The 18897-nt window shown below is 37.1% G+C and overlaps 1 protein-coding gene across 5 annotated transcripts in view; it reads left to right on the forward strand.

Annotated features, from left to right (window-relative positions):
• CDC42BPA (CDC42 binding protein kinase alpha) overlaps window positions 1–18897 on the forward strand; it is a 188669-nt gene that overhangs the window by 153471 nt on the left and 16301 nt on the right. For all 5 annotated transcript variants that reach the window (XM_087774754.1, XM_087774757.1, XM_087774758.1 and 2 more), the window contains 12 exons: window positions 3073–3192; window positions 3929–4009; window positions 6137–6242; window positions 6990–7126; window positions 7788–7927; window positions 8792–8873; window positions 10088–10304; window positions 11103–11165; window positions 12092–12685; window positions 14639–14736; window positions 16394–16478; window positions 18194–18317. In XM_087774754.1, coding sequence (XP_087630880.1) covers window positions 3073–3192; window positions 3929–4009; window positions 6137–6242; window positions 6990–7126; window positions 7788–7927; window positions 8792–8873; window positions 10088–10304; window positions 11103–11165; window positions 12092–12685; window positions 14639–14736; window positions 16394–16478; window positions 18194–18317 — 1847 coding nt within the window. The remainder of the gene's footprint in view (window positions 1–3072; window positions 3193–3928; window positions 4010–6136; window positions 6243–6989; window positions 7127–7787; window positions 7928–8791; window positions 8874–10087; window positions 10305–11102; window positions 11166–12091; window positions 12686–14638; window positions 14737–16393; window positions 16479–18193; window positions 18318–18897) is intronic.

The raw sequence follows: 18897 nt of genomic DNA on the forward strand, positions 1-18897 counted from the left end.
GTGTACATGCCTTTGTTTAATGTATGGATTGTGTATTTACCTCACTGCATGTCTTGTGCTGCTGCTCCCGTTTGCTGCTGCTGCTGTGCTTTTTGTTGTTTTACAGCTGTGGGCTAAAAGGCTTTTGGAGTATTTCATTTGGTAATCCTATAAGCAGAATATCACAGTAACTGAAGAAGATGCTTTGGGTACTTTCTCATTTCAATATGAAAGGTCTTTGTGAAAGCTGATGAGGTAGATGCAGGTTGGGAAGATGAGCAAATGTCAAATGAGGGCCTGTTTGTTTCCTTGCCCTTGGCAGAGGGCGTGTGTTGAGTTATGAGAATTGCCTGTAGAAGGTAGAAGTTTGGCATTTGGGAGGCATGCCATAGCAAATCATAGAAAATCTCATAGTACGGAGATAAATAAATGGGAAGTGGGGAATTGAGTGAATTGGAGCATCAAGGAGGGCAGGATAAATTCATACAAGGACAACAGAGTTGGATGTGTTGTGGTCTGTTAAGCTGGAAAGCTCTATGGTGTTTCAAAAATCAAGGTGGATTTTTAAGCATGGTGTTATCAGAGCTTTGTCAGACTGAATTCATACCAGGTATGCTATGCCCATTTTAAACTCATACTGCCGCTTTTGTTTCTTTTATACACATACGATGATAGGAATAGGAAAGCGTACAAAGCATTTATACTGAATATTCAATAAATAAGCAATAATGCCCAACAGCTCTAATAATGACCTTACCTATGCCATTCAAAGCACACCGCTCAGTGTCTTGGGCAAGTTTACAGCAACTGCTTGTTTTGGCCGGCTGTGGCTCCGATTCCGAAATTCATCTCTCCTGAAGATGTGTTTGTACACTGGCCAACTTTGGCTCAGACCTACACAGGTGACACCATTTAGACAACTAAGCACAGTCCTGTGGAAGATGACAAGGCTATTACAGTTTGGTAGGAAATATTGAAATATGCTTTTGATAATCCAGTGGATTAGTTTAAAACTAATTTTAATGGCGTTAATACACTCCATGTAAGCTTTTGGCCATAGTTGAGTCAGGTTGCTTTTGTACTTAGTTCTGCTCATTAAAGGAAGGAACCTGGAGATTACTGCAGTGATACAGCTTCAGGCCCTGTTTCTGCAGTAAAGGCAGTGGTAAATTCCCTTCAAATTCTGTAATGGTAGATCAGGTTCTGTGTGTTTTGCAGGCTTTTTATGTTCATCAGTAAAGTAAAAATATGTTTGTTACTGGTTCAGCAGTTGTCTTCAACCACAAAGGCTTTGTAGCACATTCCAGAAAAGTTCCATCATTCATATCATGCTTGTACTAAATTTTTTAAGAGACACCATGAAAATTCTTTGGTATGCAGATGCTACTTTGAAAGGGAAAGCCTTTGCAGTATCTGGAAACATTTATGAAATGATAGATTAGATCTCTGAGTTTAACTTGCAGAAGAAAAGCAATGTCTGTTTCTTGCTATGAAAAATTTGCCTGTAGTTAAGTATTGGGCTTATTTTTTAATAACACTTTTAAGAAGAAGGTAGAATTGTTCGAGGTTAAACAGTCTTTGAGTGGACTCCAAGTTATCACATGTTTAGACTCGATAAGAGAGTTCAAAATAATTGAAACAATGCTATGTGTCTGGGGTTTTACTGCTTAAAGGCATCCATGTTTCTAATACTGGATAAAGCTTCCAATTATTATTTGCTTCTGATAAATCTCAGCACAAAATGTTTGCTTTACTGCTAATTTTTGCCTCAGTGCTTGAAACACATGATCTATGTGTAGAAAACAGGTGTATCCCAGTGTGAGAATTTCCCATTTTCATTACAGAAGTACTTAACAGGCATCTTAATATGCCTAAGTTGATTAACCTGATGAGCATTCTCCACCAGATTTTTTTTTTTTAAGGCTATGATAAAATTAGAAGCCATCAAATTTAGCTCACTACTATTAAAAAAAAAAAAAAAAAAGAGAAAAAGAAAAAAAAACCAGCTAACAACTGCACCTGTTCGCTACCGTGACTGAGTTCCTGGAGAACAGGACTGTATATGCATGTGTAAGATTGGCTTGGCAATGTATTTTATTCCCCAAAAGCAGTAAAGTTTGTGGAATTCTTAGTATGTCAATGGCAAATGAGATAAAAAACACTGGAATGTTCAAATGCTTTCTGTAAGCGTTGCTGCATATTTTAGTTTGTGTGCAAGCTAGCAAAATCCTTAGCAATGGGGAACATTGCTCCAGAAAAGCCAGGCATGCAATGGAGCCTTCTGTAGGCCTCCAGCTTTCAGTTTTATTATTAGTGGAGAAAAGCATCCTCATCTTACTATAATTTAAAAAAAAATTATAAATGTACATAGAAAACGTCAATGTGGAGATGTCTTGTTTTCAAGGAAGAATCCTGCATTCTCTGATTCAGTTGCACTGACAAAAGATGACTTGTTATCCAAGATACCTGGCTGTACCTATATGCCTTGTTGTTCAGTGTAGTTCTGTGTTGGGCTTAGTTTCATTGTATATCAAGGACTAGGAAAATATTCCCCTGAAGAAATTGTATTTCTGGTAAGGATGTTTTTGTAGTTCAAATGGGGTACAAAAAGAACCTCAATACTCTGTGAATATAATTAACACTAACCTCAGGAAATATGTTGTTTGCTCTGCCTTTTCTCCTTATTGTCTTCTAAATATGTTTGCAGTGATTTACATGGGAATTCACTTCTAACAAATCTCTACTACCAGTGGACAGAACCCAGTAGCGTTTAGAAAACATTCACCCTTTAAAAATGCTGAATTACAAGTCTCTTCAAGTGTTTATCAGACCCCTGAACTAGCAGCTCTTATGCATGTGCTCACCTCTAAGCAGAAGCCTTGGCGTGTTCATATTCAATAATTTTCATTCCATTTTTGTACTTCAATTAGGAAGTTGTTTAAAAGTGAATTTTGATCCTCTCAGTTCTCTCTTAGGAATTCTACTGCTCCCATATCTTATTTTGGTAAGAGTTGAAAATTGTTTTTTTAATGATGTCTGATTTAGTTTTTTGGTTGTTGTTTTTTTTTTTTTTCTCTTGATTTGTTCTCCTAGATTGATTCAGTTGAGAATTTTACATTGTCTAATACTCCATCACGGGATGAAGATAGCAAGTCTCACCTCCATTCAAGATCAAGGTCTCCTTCTACAGCTAGTGAAATTGAACCAATTGAGGTACTTCAGTGTTGACAAATTTTTGTCTTTCTTTTTTTTTTTTTTTTCTACGAGTAACAGTTTCACTCATATAAAAATTGCTATTGCAAATCCTTTTGTTTAGAATGAAGCTCACTCCTCTGCAGTGAGACTATTTAGGACTTTGTAATAGCCTTCTGTACTAGTGGTGAACTGTATTTTAGGGAATGTTGAATTTCCTTTCACATACGGTTAATTGATTAGGCATGGGAACTATGTTGAATCAATTATTAGATACAGTCTCTCTTCATAACATACTCTGTCGTGAATATTTAAGAAATGTTGGCACAAAGTTAATGTAATAATGTAGTTTGTAAGAGCACACTTTGGAGTCCTGCTGAAAGTCTTGTCAATATGAAATATTAGCCAGGCTCTGCAACTATAATAATGTATCCCCTTTCCCTTTTAAAAAAGTAACACTGATTATTTTACATTAGAAAAGATTCAATCAAATGTTTATGATATTAAAATACATATTAAGATAAGATATTAAGACGTTAAAGTTATTTTTGACATTTAGGAGATGAATCTTATACATCATTTTGCTGAGAAGTAAGATCTGATTTTCTGAGTCCTTTCCTATGTTAATCAGTTTGGTTTCATTGCTTGTATGTTTGAGGATGGGGCGGATGGGGCATTGTAGTCTTTTTACTTTATGCAAGCTATCTTTGATAGTGTGTATTTGATGTCTTATTGATCCTTTGGGGACTATGTTCAGGTTATGGATCATCCTCCCCGTTCAATTCACACACCAACCATGAGGACAGCATATATTGGATCGGGACTCTCTGCACCAAAGGTATTCAGTTAAGCGTTCACACTCTTTATATAGTAAGGGGGAAAATATCACTCCTGGGCAACAGCTTCAGGAGAACTGTTTATCACAGTAATCTTATCAGAACTGCCTAGAACGGCTGTTTATATGCAAGCTGGTTGCTTTCTAAAATTTAAAACCCCTCATTCTTACATTATGTGGTGTGACAAGTTGTACTAGGCATTTCACTGTAGCAGCACACAGGCATTTGATTATAGGAAAAACAGTGGTTTGGACAGTAGAGAGAGATAAATGAACCAGAACATGAAGAAAGAAAAAGACGCTTCCTAGAGAGAGAGTGTTTTCTGGCACGTGTCTGACCAACCTGCCTCTATCCTCTGCATACAATAAAACTGATGTCACTGTGGGCCAGTCTCGGATTAGCACATCTGTGTGCTAACTAGATGCTTATTTTTGAGAAAAGGCAAAGAGCCTAAAATGAAACGGTAGATTTGCATTTTTTACAAGCAAAGTAGAGTGAGCACTACAGCCAGCACTGCAGCACTGGGCTGGGAGAAGGAATTCCAGTTTTTCTGTCTTCTGGCTCTTTACTTGCATAAATACTGATTTCACATTGAAATTATTTTGCTCTTGGCCAAATAAGGCAGTCAGTGTATGCTAATTCACAGTGAATTGTGTATATTCAAGCAAATGAGGAATAAGATACAAGCTCGAAAAGGGAAAATTTTCTCATAAAAGTTTCAGAAGTGCATCAATGGCTTAGGAATCTTCTGTATATTTAAAAAAAAGACATTTTTTCTGCAACTAATCAATGAAGTAAGTCTTTCTAATAGACCTGTTTCTCTGCTTTGATGAATTACAAAATAGCAAAAGACTCCATTTGTGTAAAGGAAAGCTAAAAAGTTTGAGCAGACAGTGTTCTGTTGGCAACATCTTAGTAGATCAATTATAAAAATACCGTAAGTGCACTTGGAAATCATGTGAAACAAATTTTACTGTGTACATCATTCATTTTTGCAAATACTTTGCTCAGTAATTAATGATTGGTTTTCTAATTTATTATGTTCCCTAAAGAACCTTCTTGCTTTATGATTGCATCCGTTTTTAAAGCTAAGTATTGTTTCCCTGCAAGTTTCAAACCAAGACATCCATCTGTAGACAGAAAGGTTCCATTGTAACAGTAAAACTGTCATTAAATATGGATGAAGTTTGAGCCCTTAGCTGTGATGTCTTATGCTTTGAAAAAGAGCAAAGTGAATAAAATGTTAATATACCTACTCATTAAAGTATTCTGCAAAATTGTCTTATTTCAGATCACGTACATTATCCAGGTTGTTTGGACAGCCTTTGCATTCACCCTCTGCTGTATCCTTTCTCCACCTGCCAGTTGTTACTTCACTGGGAGTTTTTTTAGAAAAGCAAAGCCGCTTCCTGAATTTTATATAAGGCCTTTTATGAATCATACTACCACATTACGTAGTCATTTAGCCTTGATATCACAGGATCAGCACTGCCATCCTTGAAGGGAGAGAGAATTAAAACACTTACTCATGTAGTCTGTGTTCCCAAGAACTAACAAGAGAAGCCCTTTCAAAATGAACTTCATCTATACTCTTGCTTTTAAATTGGGTGTTATGAAATTGCCTGTGCCTGACACCATAAAACTGAACTCTGTCATGCTTTCTGGCATAAAAATTAGAATTTTGAAAAGTCTGATACTTTTCTTCGAACTAAGGCAACACTCCTTACAGAGGAGCATTGAGTTTGCAGCTTAGAAAATACTGTGGTGGGTTGACCTTGGCTGGCTGCCAGGTGCCCATCAAGCACGTACATACACACGTTGAACTTCTAAAGTGTAATGGAATAACTTTGGCAACTTTCCTATCTGCAATGGAAGCAAACTCGTGTTCTGAGACAAGGTCCAGTTTCCATGGTTTCATTTACAGAGGATGGTTTAAATTATCAGTAACGACCACTGATAAGTAATTTTTTTCAGCCCATGTGTTAGGAGTTCAGATCTCATTTCAGCAAACACAAATAAGCTACCTTTTTAAGTGCACCTGTGCACTGTTATGTCTGTGAAAAAAAAAAAAAACAACTGTTGTTCAGAAGTGTTACAGGTATTAACGTTCTTGTCTCCTTGTTTCACAGCCTAAAGCCCACCAGTTTGTAGTGAAATCGTTTAATACACCAACAAAATGCAACCAGTGCACATCTCTGATGGTCGGTTTAATACGACAGGGCTGTACTTGTGAAGGTGAGCACTTGTGAAAGCAGGAAATGTGAACTGAAGTTCTTACAGGTGCAAATTGCACAGTAGATGTTGTGGTGTGATAATGCAGGAGTCTTCTGTTTATATTTTGAATAACAGAAAATATTCTTGTGCTTCAGTCTTTTAAGAGTGGAAGCCAGGCACTTTGAACATCTTATGGGGCAGATTACCTAGTTATCTGGGGACATACTTACTCCAGTTGGTGGTAGAAGAGCTTAGTTCAGTAAGCAATAAGAGACCACAGTCAGTGGTCAAGTATGCCCACAGCAGCTTTGCTTTCTGACTCAGGGCAAAATGGAAGCCAGCTTTGCCATTCAGTACCAATTTTGCTTCTTTCCAGGACTGATCTATTCTAGGTTTCTGTGTACACAGAATGACATCATTTAAAGGAGTTTCCAGCTTTTTTCTCACTAGTAGAGTTGGGCCTAGAGGAAATCATAGACATTATCTATGAGCTTCTGATTAGGCTCTTTCTTACCTGGATGAAACCAGACTGTGTATTCATACACCTCTGAAAATGAGAAAATCAGAATTTAGAGCAGATAAAAGCATGAACTGCTGCTGTGCGCAGACTTACATTTCTGTCCTGGTGTAGCAAAGTTCAGTGAAACTATTCAGTAGTTGGTCAAAAAAAGAGTGGATTCCTTTATAAACGTCATTGTCATTATCATAGCTTTTGCATTGCGCAAGAAATAACCATCAAATCTTTTTGTTTCTTCTCCTCCTCGCAAGTATGTGGATTCTCTTGCCACGTGACCTGTGCAGACAAGGCTCCTGCAGTATGTCCAATCCCTCCTGAACAGACTAAGGGACCTTTGGGAATAGATCCGCATAAAGGCATAGGAACAGCTTACGAAGGACATGTCCGAGTAAGTATCAGGTAGCTGCATTTGGGGCACTTATATTAAATTTGTTGTTTTCTGGAGCTGGAATTAAACTCTAATTGGGGTGCCGGGGGGGGGGGGGGTGGATTAAATTATACCTTAAGGTAACAGTTTGGAAACTTAGACCTAAATTTTCACAAAGCAACTCTTGGCATTTTCAACAGTAATTCTCTCTCCATCTCTGTTGCCCATTGTGCTTTCTTTGAGTTGGTCTTGAATAGTCCATCTCTGGAGATCAGATAATCTTCCAGGGCATTTGAGTTTTTGAGTCTTTCTGTTGATGTCTAGGGTCATTGGTGTGGATACTTGTACATAAATACTAAAAAAATTACTCAACATAGTTTTGGTCATATTCCTGTTGACCAACTAGAGATGGGTTTCTTTCTCCATATTTGTTAATATACCTTTGAATGAGTTTGTGAAATAAGAAGAAAGAATCTGTGGTGCTGCGAATTTTTTAAATAATGTATTGTGGTGTCTGTGTTTGATGCTCTTACTGCACCTGTGCTATTGCTTATGTTGCTTAACGTTATCACTGAATAAAAGCTTGTCAGCCTAGATGAGAGAATTGATTTTTGTGCTCTCTGTTTGATTTATGATTGCATGCAAACTTACAGAGAGTTGATCAGAATTTGTTTTGTTAAAGGTACCAAAACCAGCTGGAGTAAAGAAAGGTTGGCAGAGAGCACTGGCAGTGATCTGTGATTTTAAACTCTTCCTATATGATGTAGCAGAAGGAAAAGCATCCCAGCCCAGCGTGGTAGTGAGTCAGGTCATAGACATGAGGTAAGCTGTTTGGTGCTGAGTGGGAGCTTTTCAGAGGCACTGGGAGGTTTTTTTCTACTTTTCCATTTTGTGAAATCAGTAAGCAAGCTCCAGAGCTTTTATGAAACACTGTAATACACGTTGAGAGCCTCTAATTTTCTGGAAAAAAGCAGTATTTGCAGTTAGCCTGAACTACACTTGTGTGTTCATATGTGAGAATTTAAACTTCCATTACTACATCACGTGCCAAAATGCATCTGTTCAGCTGTGTAGAAGATCTGGAATGAATAAAGAAGAAAAATACATTCTTTTGGAGTTGGGTAGATTTTTGAAAGATAAAACTTCGTTATGGGATAAAACTAATACAATTTTTGATTCAGAAGGGCTAAATAGTTTGTTCGCACTGTCTTCAGTATTACTGAAATACTACCAACTTCACTGAAGGTTGAGAACATTTAACATACCAACTAAGTAAAGCTCATCTCTGAACTAGGTTAGTTTATCCAGGAAGTCTCAAACAGCTGTAGCTTATAGCTTCTAGTGAGTTTAGATTTTTATGAAAGAGTTGGAGGGGTGTTCTTTGTCCAGGCTTATTTTTTAAGTTTGATTTTTTTTTTTTTAAAGTTTAAATTTGAAGAGGAAAAAACCAGATACTCTGAATAGATTTATCTCCATCAGCATTTACCATTAATTAATTATGTAGCAGTGCATTTGGGTTTCATCTGCAGATGAAGAGGAAAGGATAATTTTAAAAATTAGGCTCAGTGCTGCCTTGTTGTTTCCTTCACAAAACAAGGCTATTGGTACTATGGAAATATAAGTAAAAAACAAACATACAGATTTTGCTCTCTAACTCTTTCCAATTATGTTTGTGGTCTCTATAAGGGATGAAGAATTCTCAGTGAGTTCTGTCTTGGCCTCAGATGTCATCCATGCAAATCGAAAAGATATCCCCTGTATCTTTAGGGTAAGTATTGCGTCTTGAACCTAGTAACCCAGAAGCACAGGGTTTCACAGCGTGATGTACCGTGTGCATTCACTGACAGCTTGCTAGTATTTTATTTCCTTTGCAAGTTCTGGCTGTATGGTATCCATGGTAGCAGCAGTGCATAAGGATCTGTACATATGTCATTTTCGTGGTAAAAATAGCTCTGGTACATTTAGACAAGCTCTCATCTCCCCCTTAAGTGGGTTTAATTTTTTTTCTTAACCTTTATAATAAGACATACTTTTCTTAACCTCCTGTTAGTCATTTGGAATTCTTCTGTTCTTCATGACCTTCTACGTTTTCATTTCCTAAAGTTGCCTTCTGCTTCTCAGTTTAATTTGTTGTGTTATTCCTAAAGCCTTTATTTTATATATTTTCTTTGTATGTACGCATTGGATCTCTGACAACTCCCATTCATCAGGTAGTCAGTATAGAAATCTAGTGTAAAATACTCATCAAAATTTATGTCTATTATCTGGAATCAGGATTTTGCCATCATTGGCTTGTTCTAATATTCTTCTTATTTTTACTAGATATGCTCTTGAAGCTTTGACCTCAATGAAATATCTTCAGTGTCTTATTAATTCCCTTATCATTTCTTTACTATACCATTGCATTTCACTCCTTGTTTTTCCGGCTTTCAGACTGTTCATCACTCTGCATGCTGAGAAGAGATAAACCTACAAAAGAGGCTTTCATTTTTATCTGTAATAGCTGTACCAAATACATGAAAAGGATCATAGATCATTCTACCATAAAGACCATTCCTATTGCATTAAATTATTAATGAAAACTATTGGTCTTTAAAAAATGCAGAATATTTTGTCAGAAATTGCTGTGAGAAACAGATGACTACCTTATTTAGGGCAGACACTTCCAAATTATGGAATAATTACAAATGCATTTAGAATAAAGGCAAAGTTTTCTCAGTTCTTTGCTGAGTTATTCACATCTACAGGTTTTTCCGCTGTGGGTTTTTGATTGCGATAGAGTGTTTTCTGGTAACTAAGGCTGAAGTTTTGCATTCGTAGTTCAGACAGTTAATTAAAAGGGCACTTATAGGCATCCCTTGTAAAAATCGTAGAATCATTAAGGTTGGAAAAGACCTCTGAGATCATCGAGTCAAACCAAAATGATCACGATGAATTTTTTTATCACTTATGACTTAAAATATCTATTTTAAAATTTTCCAGGTCACAGCCTCCCAGCTCTCTGCATCCAGTAATAAGTGTTCAATCCTGATTCTAGCAGACGGTGAGAATGAAAAAAGCAAGTGGGTAGGAGTGCTGAATGAATTGCATAGGATCTTGAAGAAGAACAAACTCAAAGACCGCTCAGTCTATGTTCCCAAAGAAGCTTATGACAGCACCTTACCACTCATCAAAACAACACAGTCAGCAGCGATCATAGGTATAAACTGAATAAGAAGAAAGCTCTAAGAACAATGGATATGCTAAAAGCATGCTTTTAAAAAAAAAAAAACAAAAAAAAAAACCAAAAAAACAAGCAAACAAAAAAAACCAAACCCAAACATGTTAAATGGTGTTATCTGCTGACTAGAGAGTAATATGTAGTGGTTTTATCCTATATGGAAATGTGTACGGGTTTAAGAGAGAAGTGCAATTTACTACCCAATACTCTTGTCAGATCTTTAAGAATATTCCCCCTATTCACACATATTCATAATTATGAATCATTTTGACTGAGAATTGGACATTACTCTCTTCTTATTCTGTAAACATAATTTCTTAATTGGGCAAAATTAGCACTATAGAATAGACGCAAATCACTGACTTTCCAAAATCTGCTTCTGGGACCAGAGAGAAAACGTAAAAGCAGAGAATTAATTTAGTAATTTTAAATGCTATTGCATAAATTATGTTAAAGTGATTATTTAAATTATTATTTAAATATGATATTATAGTTATTTCAAAGTCAGTAGTCCACTTAAGTGCTCTGAATGGTTTACGAAAAATGATATTTCTTGCTGTTACTCCTGGGAAATGGGAAAAGACTTATTTTTTCAGAAATTTGAAAGATTGGGAGGTTACCAATGTTTGTTTTATTACATGAATGTGTTGGGTTTGGCTTTATATTTGTTTATTTCAAGATATTAAAAAACTGTCTCTGTTAATCAGAATTATCACTATTGTTGATTAAGTATTTCCAAAGAAAAATAACTTTTTTTTTTTTTTTTAAATATCATAGACCATGAAAGAATAGCTCTGGGGAATGAAGAAGGATTATTTGTTGTGCACGTCACCAAAGATGGTAAGAGATTAGGAACTGGTAATAATTTCCCTAATATTAAATAATCAGAAAGTGACTTTGTAAGCTTTTTTCTCTTTCAATATCCTCTGGTTTCATTTTTCTTGATTTACTACGTTATCAGCTGAACAGCCCCATGTGAGAGCTGATAATCGAGAAGGTGTTCTGTGTGCTTTCTGTTTTGGGTATCCTTTCCAGTAACAAAGATCCAGCATCTGGAATGCAGTTGAAGGTTTTCTTCCCTTGTTTGAAGCAGACTCAGTACTGAATTCAGACCTGGTTGCTCAGGACTTTGTCCAGGCGGGTCTTGAAAATCTCTGAGGACGGAGGTTCCACAATCTCTCTGGGCTGCCTGTTGCAAATTATTCTCACAATGAAACATTTTCTTTTTATATCCAGTAGAGGCCTCCCTCATTTCAGTTTGTGACTATTGTCTTCTCTTCTCCTGCTGTCCGCCTCACTAAGGAGCCTGGCTTGATCCTTTCTCTAACCTCCTCCTTGGTATTGGAAATGAAAACTTATGTTCAGTACTGTAAAGAGATGTAATGACAGATGCCCAAGCTAATTCAACAAGCAACATGTTTGATTGGATGTTTCAGTTCTTTGAGGGTTTTCCTTTATTCAGTAGTTCTGTGCCTACAAACTGTTTTTGAAATGAATACTGAAATAATACGGTGATTGTTTTTGCATTGGATCTGCTCCTCCCTTTTTCTGATGAGGAAAAGCCAAAGGTCTATCCAGCATTGCCACATCTGGTATTATTAAAATACAAGTTTTTATTAGGTACTTCTTAATATTGCATGGAAGTAATAAAGGGGATTTCTTGGGTTTCCTTCAGAGTTTATCTTTACAAATACATATGTTATAATCAATTCACACTTCAACGTTATTTACTTGGATTTGGGGGGTTTTGTTTTGGTTTTTTTTAGAGATTATCCGTGTTGGTGACAATAAGAAGGTTCATCAGATTGAGCTTATCCCAAATGAACAGCTCATTGCAGTAATCTCAGGACGAAACCGGCATGTGCGGCTTTTCCCCATGGCTGCCCTGGATGGAAGGGAGACTGAGTTTTATAAGCTGGCAGAGACAAAAGGCTGTCAGTCAATAGTTTCAGGACATGTGCGCCACGGAGCTTTTACATGCCTGTGTGTAGCTATGAAAAGGCAGGTCCTCTGTTATGAACTAAATCAGAGCAAAACACGTCACAAAAAGATCAAGGAGATCCAAGTCCAGGGGAACGTCCAGTGGATGTCAGTCTTCAGTGACCGTCTTTGTGTGGGCTACCAGTCAGGTTTCTTAAAATATCCCCTCCACGGAGAAGGCAGCCCGTACAGTCTGCTCCATCCAGATGACCACACACTATCATTTATCTCACAGCAGCCAACTGATGCCATCTGTGCAGTCGAAATCTCAAATAAAGAATACCTGCTGTGTTTTAGCAGCGTAGGGGTTTACGTTGACTGCCAGGGCCGAAGATCTAGACAACAAGAATTGATGTGGCCCGCAACTCCATCTTCTTGCTGTAAGTTGCTGTGTGTCTCAGTGTACTTGCTATTATACATTGAAGTGATCACTGCTTGTATTAATATCCACAGGAAGTGAAGTTCAAGGATAATTACCTGACAGGTGAATGAACGCTCCCAGCTTCTGTCAGCATTTTTAATCTAGTCAGAGGGTTTAATGCTGATCTCAATTATGCTGGTTTTGACAACTGTGTCACTGGCCTGTGCTGTTGTAGCACAAAGAGGAATCAAGGGTCAGGATTTCTAACTCTGATGTCCTATTTCTAAACACATGGCCTGATCTCTAAAACAGCTGAAAGACTCAGGTCCTTACAGAGGCTGATGGGATCTGTATGCATTTGCTACCACTGATACTGGACTGTTATTATTTAAAGTCTTAAAATTTGATTGTACTTTGGCTCAGCATTGTGATTCAAGCTTTCTTGATGTTCAGAGTCATCAAGATCTGCTAGTTTGATTTGTTTTTCTCTAATGGTGTTTATTCCTACTTAATGTTTTATTTTCCTTTTCTTTCCTTACTCCTTCATTCTCTCTTTTTCAGCAGTTTTTGTTGACACTCTTCTCATTCATCTTCTCTCCTTGCTTTTTTGAAAAATCAGTTTTTAAGTTTTTCCCCCTCTGCCTCCCTCTTCCTTTCCAACATACAATGTATGGCAGGCAGTATAAAAAATATATTTCATAACCTTAAGGGAAAAAATACTGTAATTTTTCAAGATTTCAGTTTCTAGCAAGAGCTCTGTTAAACATTTATTGCATGTTTTTTTCAAAGCTGGGGCTTTATCTTTGTGACAGTTGGAGGAAAAAAAAACAACCTGCAATGCCCCTCTTCTTTTTTTTAATGTCTTTCTGAATGCAGCTAAGGATTAGCCAGATTTGTCCTTGGTGTATCTGTGAATCAGCCCAGTCTTATGTTGATTTTTTAAAATAGTCTGCCGCCTTACCTCACTGTGACAGCAGTATAGTCACGCTGCAGAGGAGAGGAATGTTTCACCCTGTTTGAGTGAAGCCTCTTCTGAATCTGGAAGGAGCAACTTTTACAGGCTATATGTCACTTCTGGTTTTCAAGCAAGAGTGTGATTATTACAATGGAATCAGAGAATGAATGAATCGAAATAAAAGATTTTGTGATAGATTGAAAAACAGGTATTTTCACATGTAGTTCATCTATAATGGCCATTGATATTTGTGAAAGTTTTTTGATTGCCTTAAATGAAGTTACTTGATGCTATTCCAACTCAGAATGGAGGTATATTTTATAGCAAAAACTGTTACATTTAAACACAAATTGGATGCTCTTGTTAGTCTTGGCAGACCATGGCAGTCCTGTTGCTGACATGGAAATACTGAATTCTCCTTTAGAAGTGGTCCCAGTGGAACAAATTTCGTCCTGGGGAAATGTGCCAGATGAGTAGCACAAGAGTTCTCTACAATCCTGAAAATAAGAAAAGAGCATTTAAAGCTAGAAGGAAACATGAAGATTTTTATGACTGTGTCATGGTGCTTAGATCCAACTGATGTTCATTTAGTACATGGTACAAAGACTAAGAGCTCAGTTCATTCAAACGACAGCTATTAAATAACAACAATATATTTTCCTACCACATCATTTACAAAATACGAGCTCTTAAAAATAGGGCTTTTAGAAGAAGAAAACTTTGGACCACATCAGTGTTTGGCAGACTAAACTGTACTCCCTTGTAGTTCAAAAAGTGGTTTGGTTCTGCAATGTTAAAAGTCATGGAGGCTTTAGGTTTTTTGGTGGTGGTTCAGAATAAATTTCTTGGTCATTTTTGAGTTAAAACACATTTTACAAAGACTGCTTTTGGATTGTGGGGTGGGGTTTTTTGTAATAAATATGGTTAAAACATACGAAGTTGTCTATTTTGAGCCCTGTCTATGACACAACATGTCATAGCCCTGACATGACACTATACCTAATCCTTACCTCTCAGGTTACAATGCACCATACCTCTCTGTGTACAGTGAAAATGCAATTGATATCTTTGACGTGAACTCCATGGAGTGGATTCAGACTATTCCTCTCAAAAAGGTAACTTGCTGTTTCAATATCAGTTGAAGAATATGTCTAGACTCAGTGTTGCTTTACTACAGTCACACCAGGTTTTTAAGCGCATTGTAAGGCGTCATTACAACTGATTGTTTAAAAATAATTGAACTAAAAGAAGAGCTGCTGCAAAGAAACCAGCACTTTTTGTTTGAAGTATAAGATATGAAATGGGTTTTGCATGTGGTTTCAGTGTTTTAGACGAATGGTCAATCTGGAGCATATGAGCGTGTTAGACTTACTGATACTATTGTAGAGAGCAGTTTCTTGGTATTAATTGCATATGGCTTCATTGGGACTGGTTGCATCTATGTTATTGCCAGAAGATGGTGGATGTTAAACAGGTGGATAATTAAACGGGCCTTCAAAAATCTGTCTTCTGCTGCTTGAGGACATTGTAGACAGATAGGGTTAGAACATTTTGGTTCAATCAGTACAAATATTAAAACACCATGGTGATGTCAGGTTGGATCACTTATCAAAAGGAAGAAGTTTTTGAAAACTGACACTTCCTTGGCATTTAGGAGTTGTTTGCCCAGCTGTATTTGGAAAGAAAAAAGAAAAGTGGTGGTTTTCCCATAGTTTAGCGTGACTTCAGCTTTGTATTAGTGTCAACATAATTCCTTTAACTGGTATTCCAAGGACCTAGAACTACAAGAAATTGTCCTTGTGGTCTTGTGTTAGTCATCCAGTCTCTCTGCATATCAGTTTCCCACATGTCAGACGCAGACAAGGATATTACGGCAATACTGTGAGGATAAATAATGCAAAGATCAGGGTGCTCAGCTATTAACCATCTTAAGGAGAGAAGAAGAATATGGCCTTTTAGAGGAAATTTCCTCTACTCTTTCTAATGTCCAAACTTTGAGTTATTAAGCAGTTGGAGCATTTTGTTCCTACACAGCAGAATGTGATTTAGTACTTTGATTAATATTTGGCTCAAGACTTCCCATTTAATGAATGAAGCTACTTTCAACAAACAAGAATTACTGCATCTAGGAGACTCAAAAATGGCAATTTATTAATGCAGAGTTTGTTTCTAACACAATTTGCAGACTCGGAGAGTGGAATGCTTCTTTCATTTTGAAGTTGGAAATCACAAATACCAGTGGTTTTAGCAATCTGTATATACTCGTATCAAGTTGCAAAGCATAATTGTGATGTGATACCAACACAAAGTAAAAGCACAGCTTATTGCTTTGTGCATCTAATAGACAAAATTGAATTGTTATATGAAGTAGACTTCTAACAGAACTATTTATTTAAATGCTGAGAGGAATGGTGTGTTAAGCCTATGTCTTTAAGCGGAATTTTAGGCAAATCCCTCTGTACTCGTTCTCCAAACAGAAGTTTTAGAATCTAAAATTTGTTTTAACTCTGCTTCGTGGCTTTAATAACTCACAATAGCTATTCTTGAGAGCAGGCATGTGTTACTGGAGTTAGGAGACGTGGCTCCCTCCAGCCTGTACTACTTCTGTGGAGCAGGCTTTCCTCTGGCCAGCTACGCTGTTCTGCTCCCTGGTTGGCTTTATAACAGCGCTCCTTTTACGGAGTTTATAATGCACCTTGGAGCTTTCAGAATAAGATGTAGTATATAAATGTGAGTTATTACTGTTATAAGGACTGATTTTCCTTGTTTCAGGTACGACCCTTGAATACAGAAGGATCACTAAACCTTTTAGGCCTGGAGACAGTTAGATTAATATATTTCAAAAACAAAATGGCGGGTAAGTAAAGAGAAGCCAATTTTCATCATGCAAATTTTTGTTTAGAAAGAGCATTTTTCTTTGGCCTGGATCTGTGCATTGTAGAAAGTGATCTCTCAAACATATATGTGCTTGTTAATTTGGGAGAAAGCCAAAGCTTGTAAATTCCATGGTGATTGCAATGGTGTCTGCTAGGCAGCTACTCTGAACTTTTTTTTCCCCTTTTGAATATTCAGTGAAGACTTCCATGAAGATTGGAAATAGAAAATAGAATGACAAGATGCTCCCTCCAAATCTGGGATCACCTGCCAGAATGCTATCTAAAAATGCCTGCACAATTAAAGACTTTAATAGTGATCTTGGCTGTACTAGATTAAAATACTATACCTAACCTAAACAAACCTTTCCCAAGGATCAGAAAGTAATATAGTATTATGTATTCATAACTTGGTTTTAGGGCCACAAATGATTGTGTGCCAGAGTTTTAACTTCAGAATTCTATTTTTGTTATAAGTCTTTTTGACCTTTTTTTTCTTTTCAGAGCCCATTTCATAAGCATGGTCCTGAATAATTTCCTTAACCTTTTGTTTAACCTCTTAGATGGAGAGTGGATGTGCTTTGTTTTAACAATCAAAAGCTATAATTTTTTAACAGCTATTCTGAAAATAGTGGAAATAAACACTCTAGAAACACATACTGCTGTTGGCGGTGTTTCAGCGTTTATTTAAATTGCTAGCAAATTAGAACAAAAGGAGTGACAGTGGTAGAGAGGAGCAATATGGTGGAAGTTATGTATAAAGAATTTTCAAGTCTCATAAAGATTGAACATTAAAAGTAGAGCAGAAGAGGGAAAAAAAAACTGGAGAGCATAGGATCAGAAGTGAGTAAGGCTGATCTTTTGCTCCTGTACACTTCTCACTGTCTTTCAGAAAAGGTTGCCAAACAGTAAAGTATCCTCCAGGTGTATCTCTTTAAAAGTCTGCAAGTTTTTTTCCTGAAGCTACATCTAGTAGATCCCAGACTTCATGAAATCTCCAGCTGATCTTAAGGCAAGAAGAGATTTCAGTGCCATACAAAAACTGTCTTGGCAGTGAGCAGTAGGTGTTGGGTATGTTCAAGCTTGTTAAATGTTACTTTAGTCTCCATATATATAAAACAAGACAGAGCAGTTGCAGCGTTCATGCAAAGTAACGCTCCTATTGTATGATTATCACTGCTATACATTTCATGTCTTTAATAAAGATGCCTTGGCCAAACGTACACATGTGGAAAAATCTTCCCTTTTCCCACAGTTGCACTAAAACACATCAGTGTTCAAACATCTCAAAAGGAGTAGGGGATGAATGAAAAAGAATCTTGCACTGAGTTTCCAGACAATTGGCAGAACAAGGCTGTTCTAGTGATTTTCAGTGAGAACTGCCAAAGCAAGTTTGAGATAGAGGACTGAGATCCATTCCTGCCCACCTAAATGTTTTGTTTGAAAGAATTAATCAGTGGTATTTTGAGAACACAGTTGTGGCAGCCTGTGTGTGAAGAAGGATTAAGTCTGTTACTATATAACAGAGTAGGCAGTGACCAAGAAAACCCATAAACTAAGGAGCATTTTTTCAGGTTTGATGGGAAATGGGTGGTGTCCAGCACTAGCAAGAGCAGAGGGAGAAAATGTCTTTGAATTCAAATTCCGTGAATACCTAATGAATTGTCCCACTGGATCATCATATTTCTGTTGATTTCAGAGGGTGATGAACTGGTAGTTCCTGAGACATCAGATAACAGCCGGAAGCAAATGGTTCGAAACATCAACAACAAGCGCCGCTATTCATTCAGAGTACCAGAGGAGGAGAGGATGCAGCAGAGGAGGTCGGTATTCAACACGTACTTGTCTTCTGTACACGCCTGTAGGCCCTGAAGGACAGTGAGTGATGCCAATGTAATACTTCATTTGTTGCTCTCTGGAGTGCCCATTCAGGTGTTTGTCTCTTCACTACCGCGTTAATTCTTGATGTTTAATTTGTGTTAATACCAGTTTGGATATGGATATGCACTGGATACATGAGTATTGATTAATTTAAATTAATTATGTGAATCAGCTGTAATTTGGAATGCATGTCTCCACATACTGTATATAGGTACATAGATGTGCACATATACTGTATATATAAAGATCTGTAATAAACACTTCGCAAAAGGAGATTACATTGCTAACTCTGCATATGGATTAATTACTTTCAGACTCTGGTTCTGCTTTTCTTTCTGAAGGCAATTCTACTCTCAGCAGTATTCCAAGGCATCTGCTTTTTTGATTTATAGATTTAACTACATAAACATTCTATAAATCTCAGCAAACTCACCTCTTCAGAGGGCATAGGACTTCAGGATGCGTTTGTAATAGAAGGCTTTAAGAGGTCACAAATACTTTCCTCAATGGCAATAAAAATAG

Source organism: Nipponia nippon, unplaced genomic scaffold, assembly GCF_047370975.1.
Source record: "Nipponia nippon isolate SJK-2023a ecotype South Korea unplaced genomic scaffold, ASM4737097v1 scaffold_4, whole genome shotgun sequence".
NCBI lineage: Eukaryota > Metazoa > Chordata > Aves > Pelecaniformes > Threskiornithidae > Nipponia > Nipponia nippon.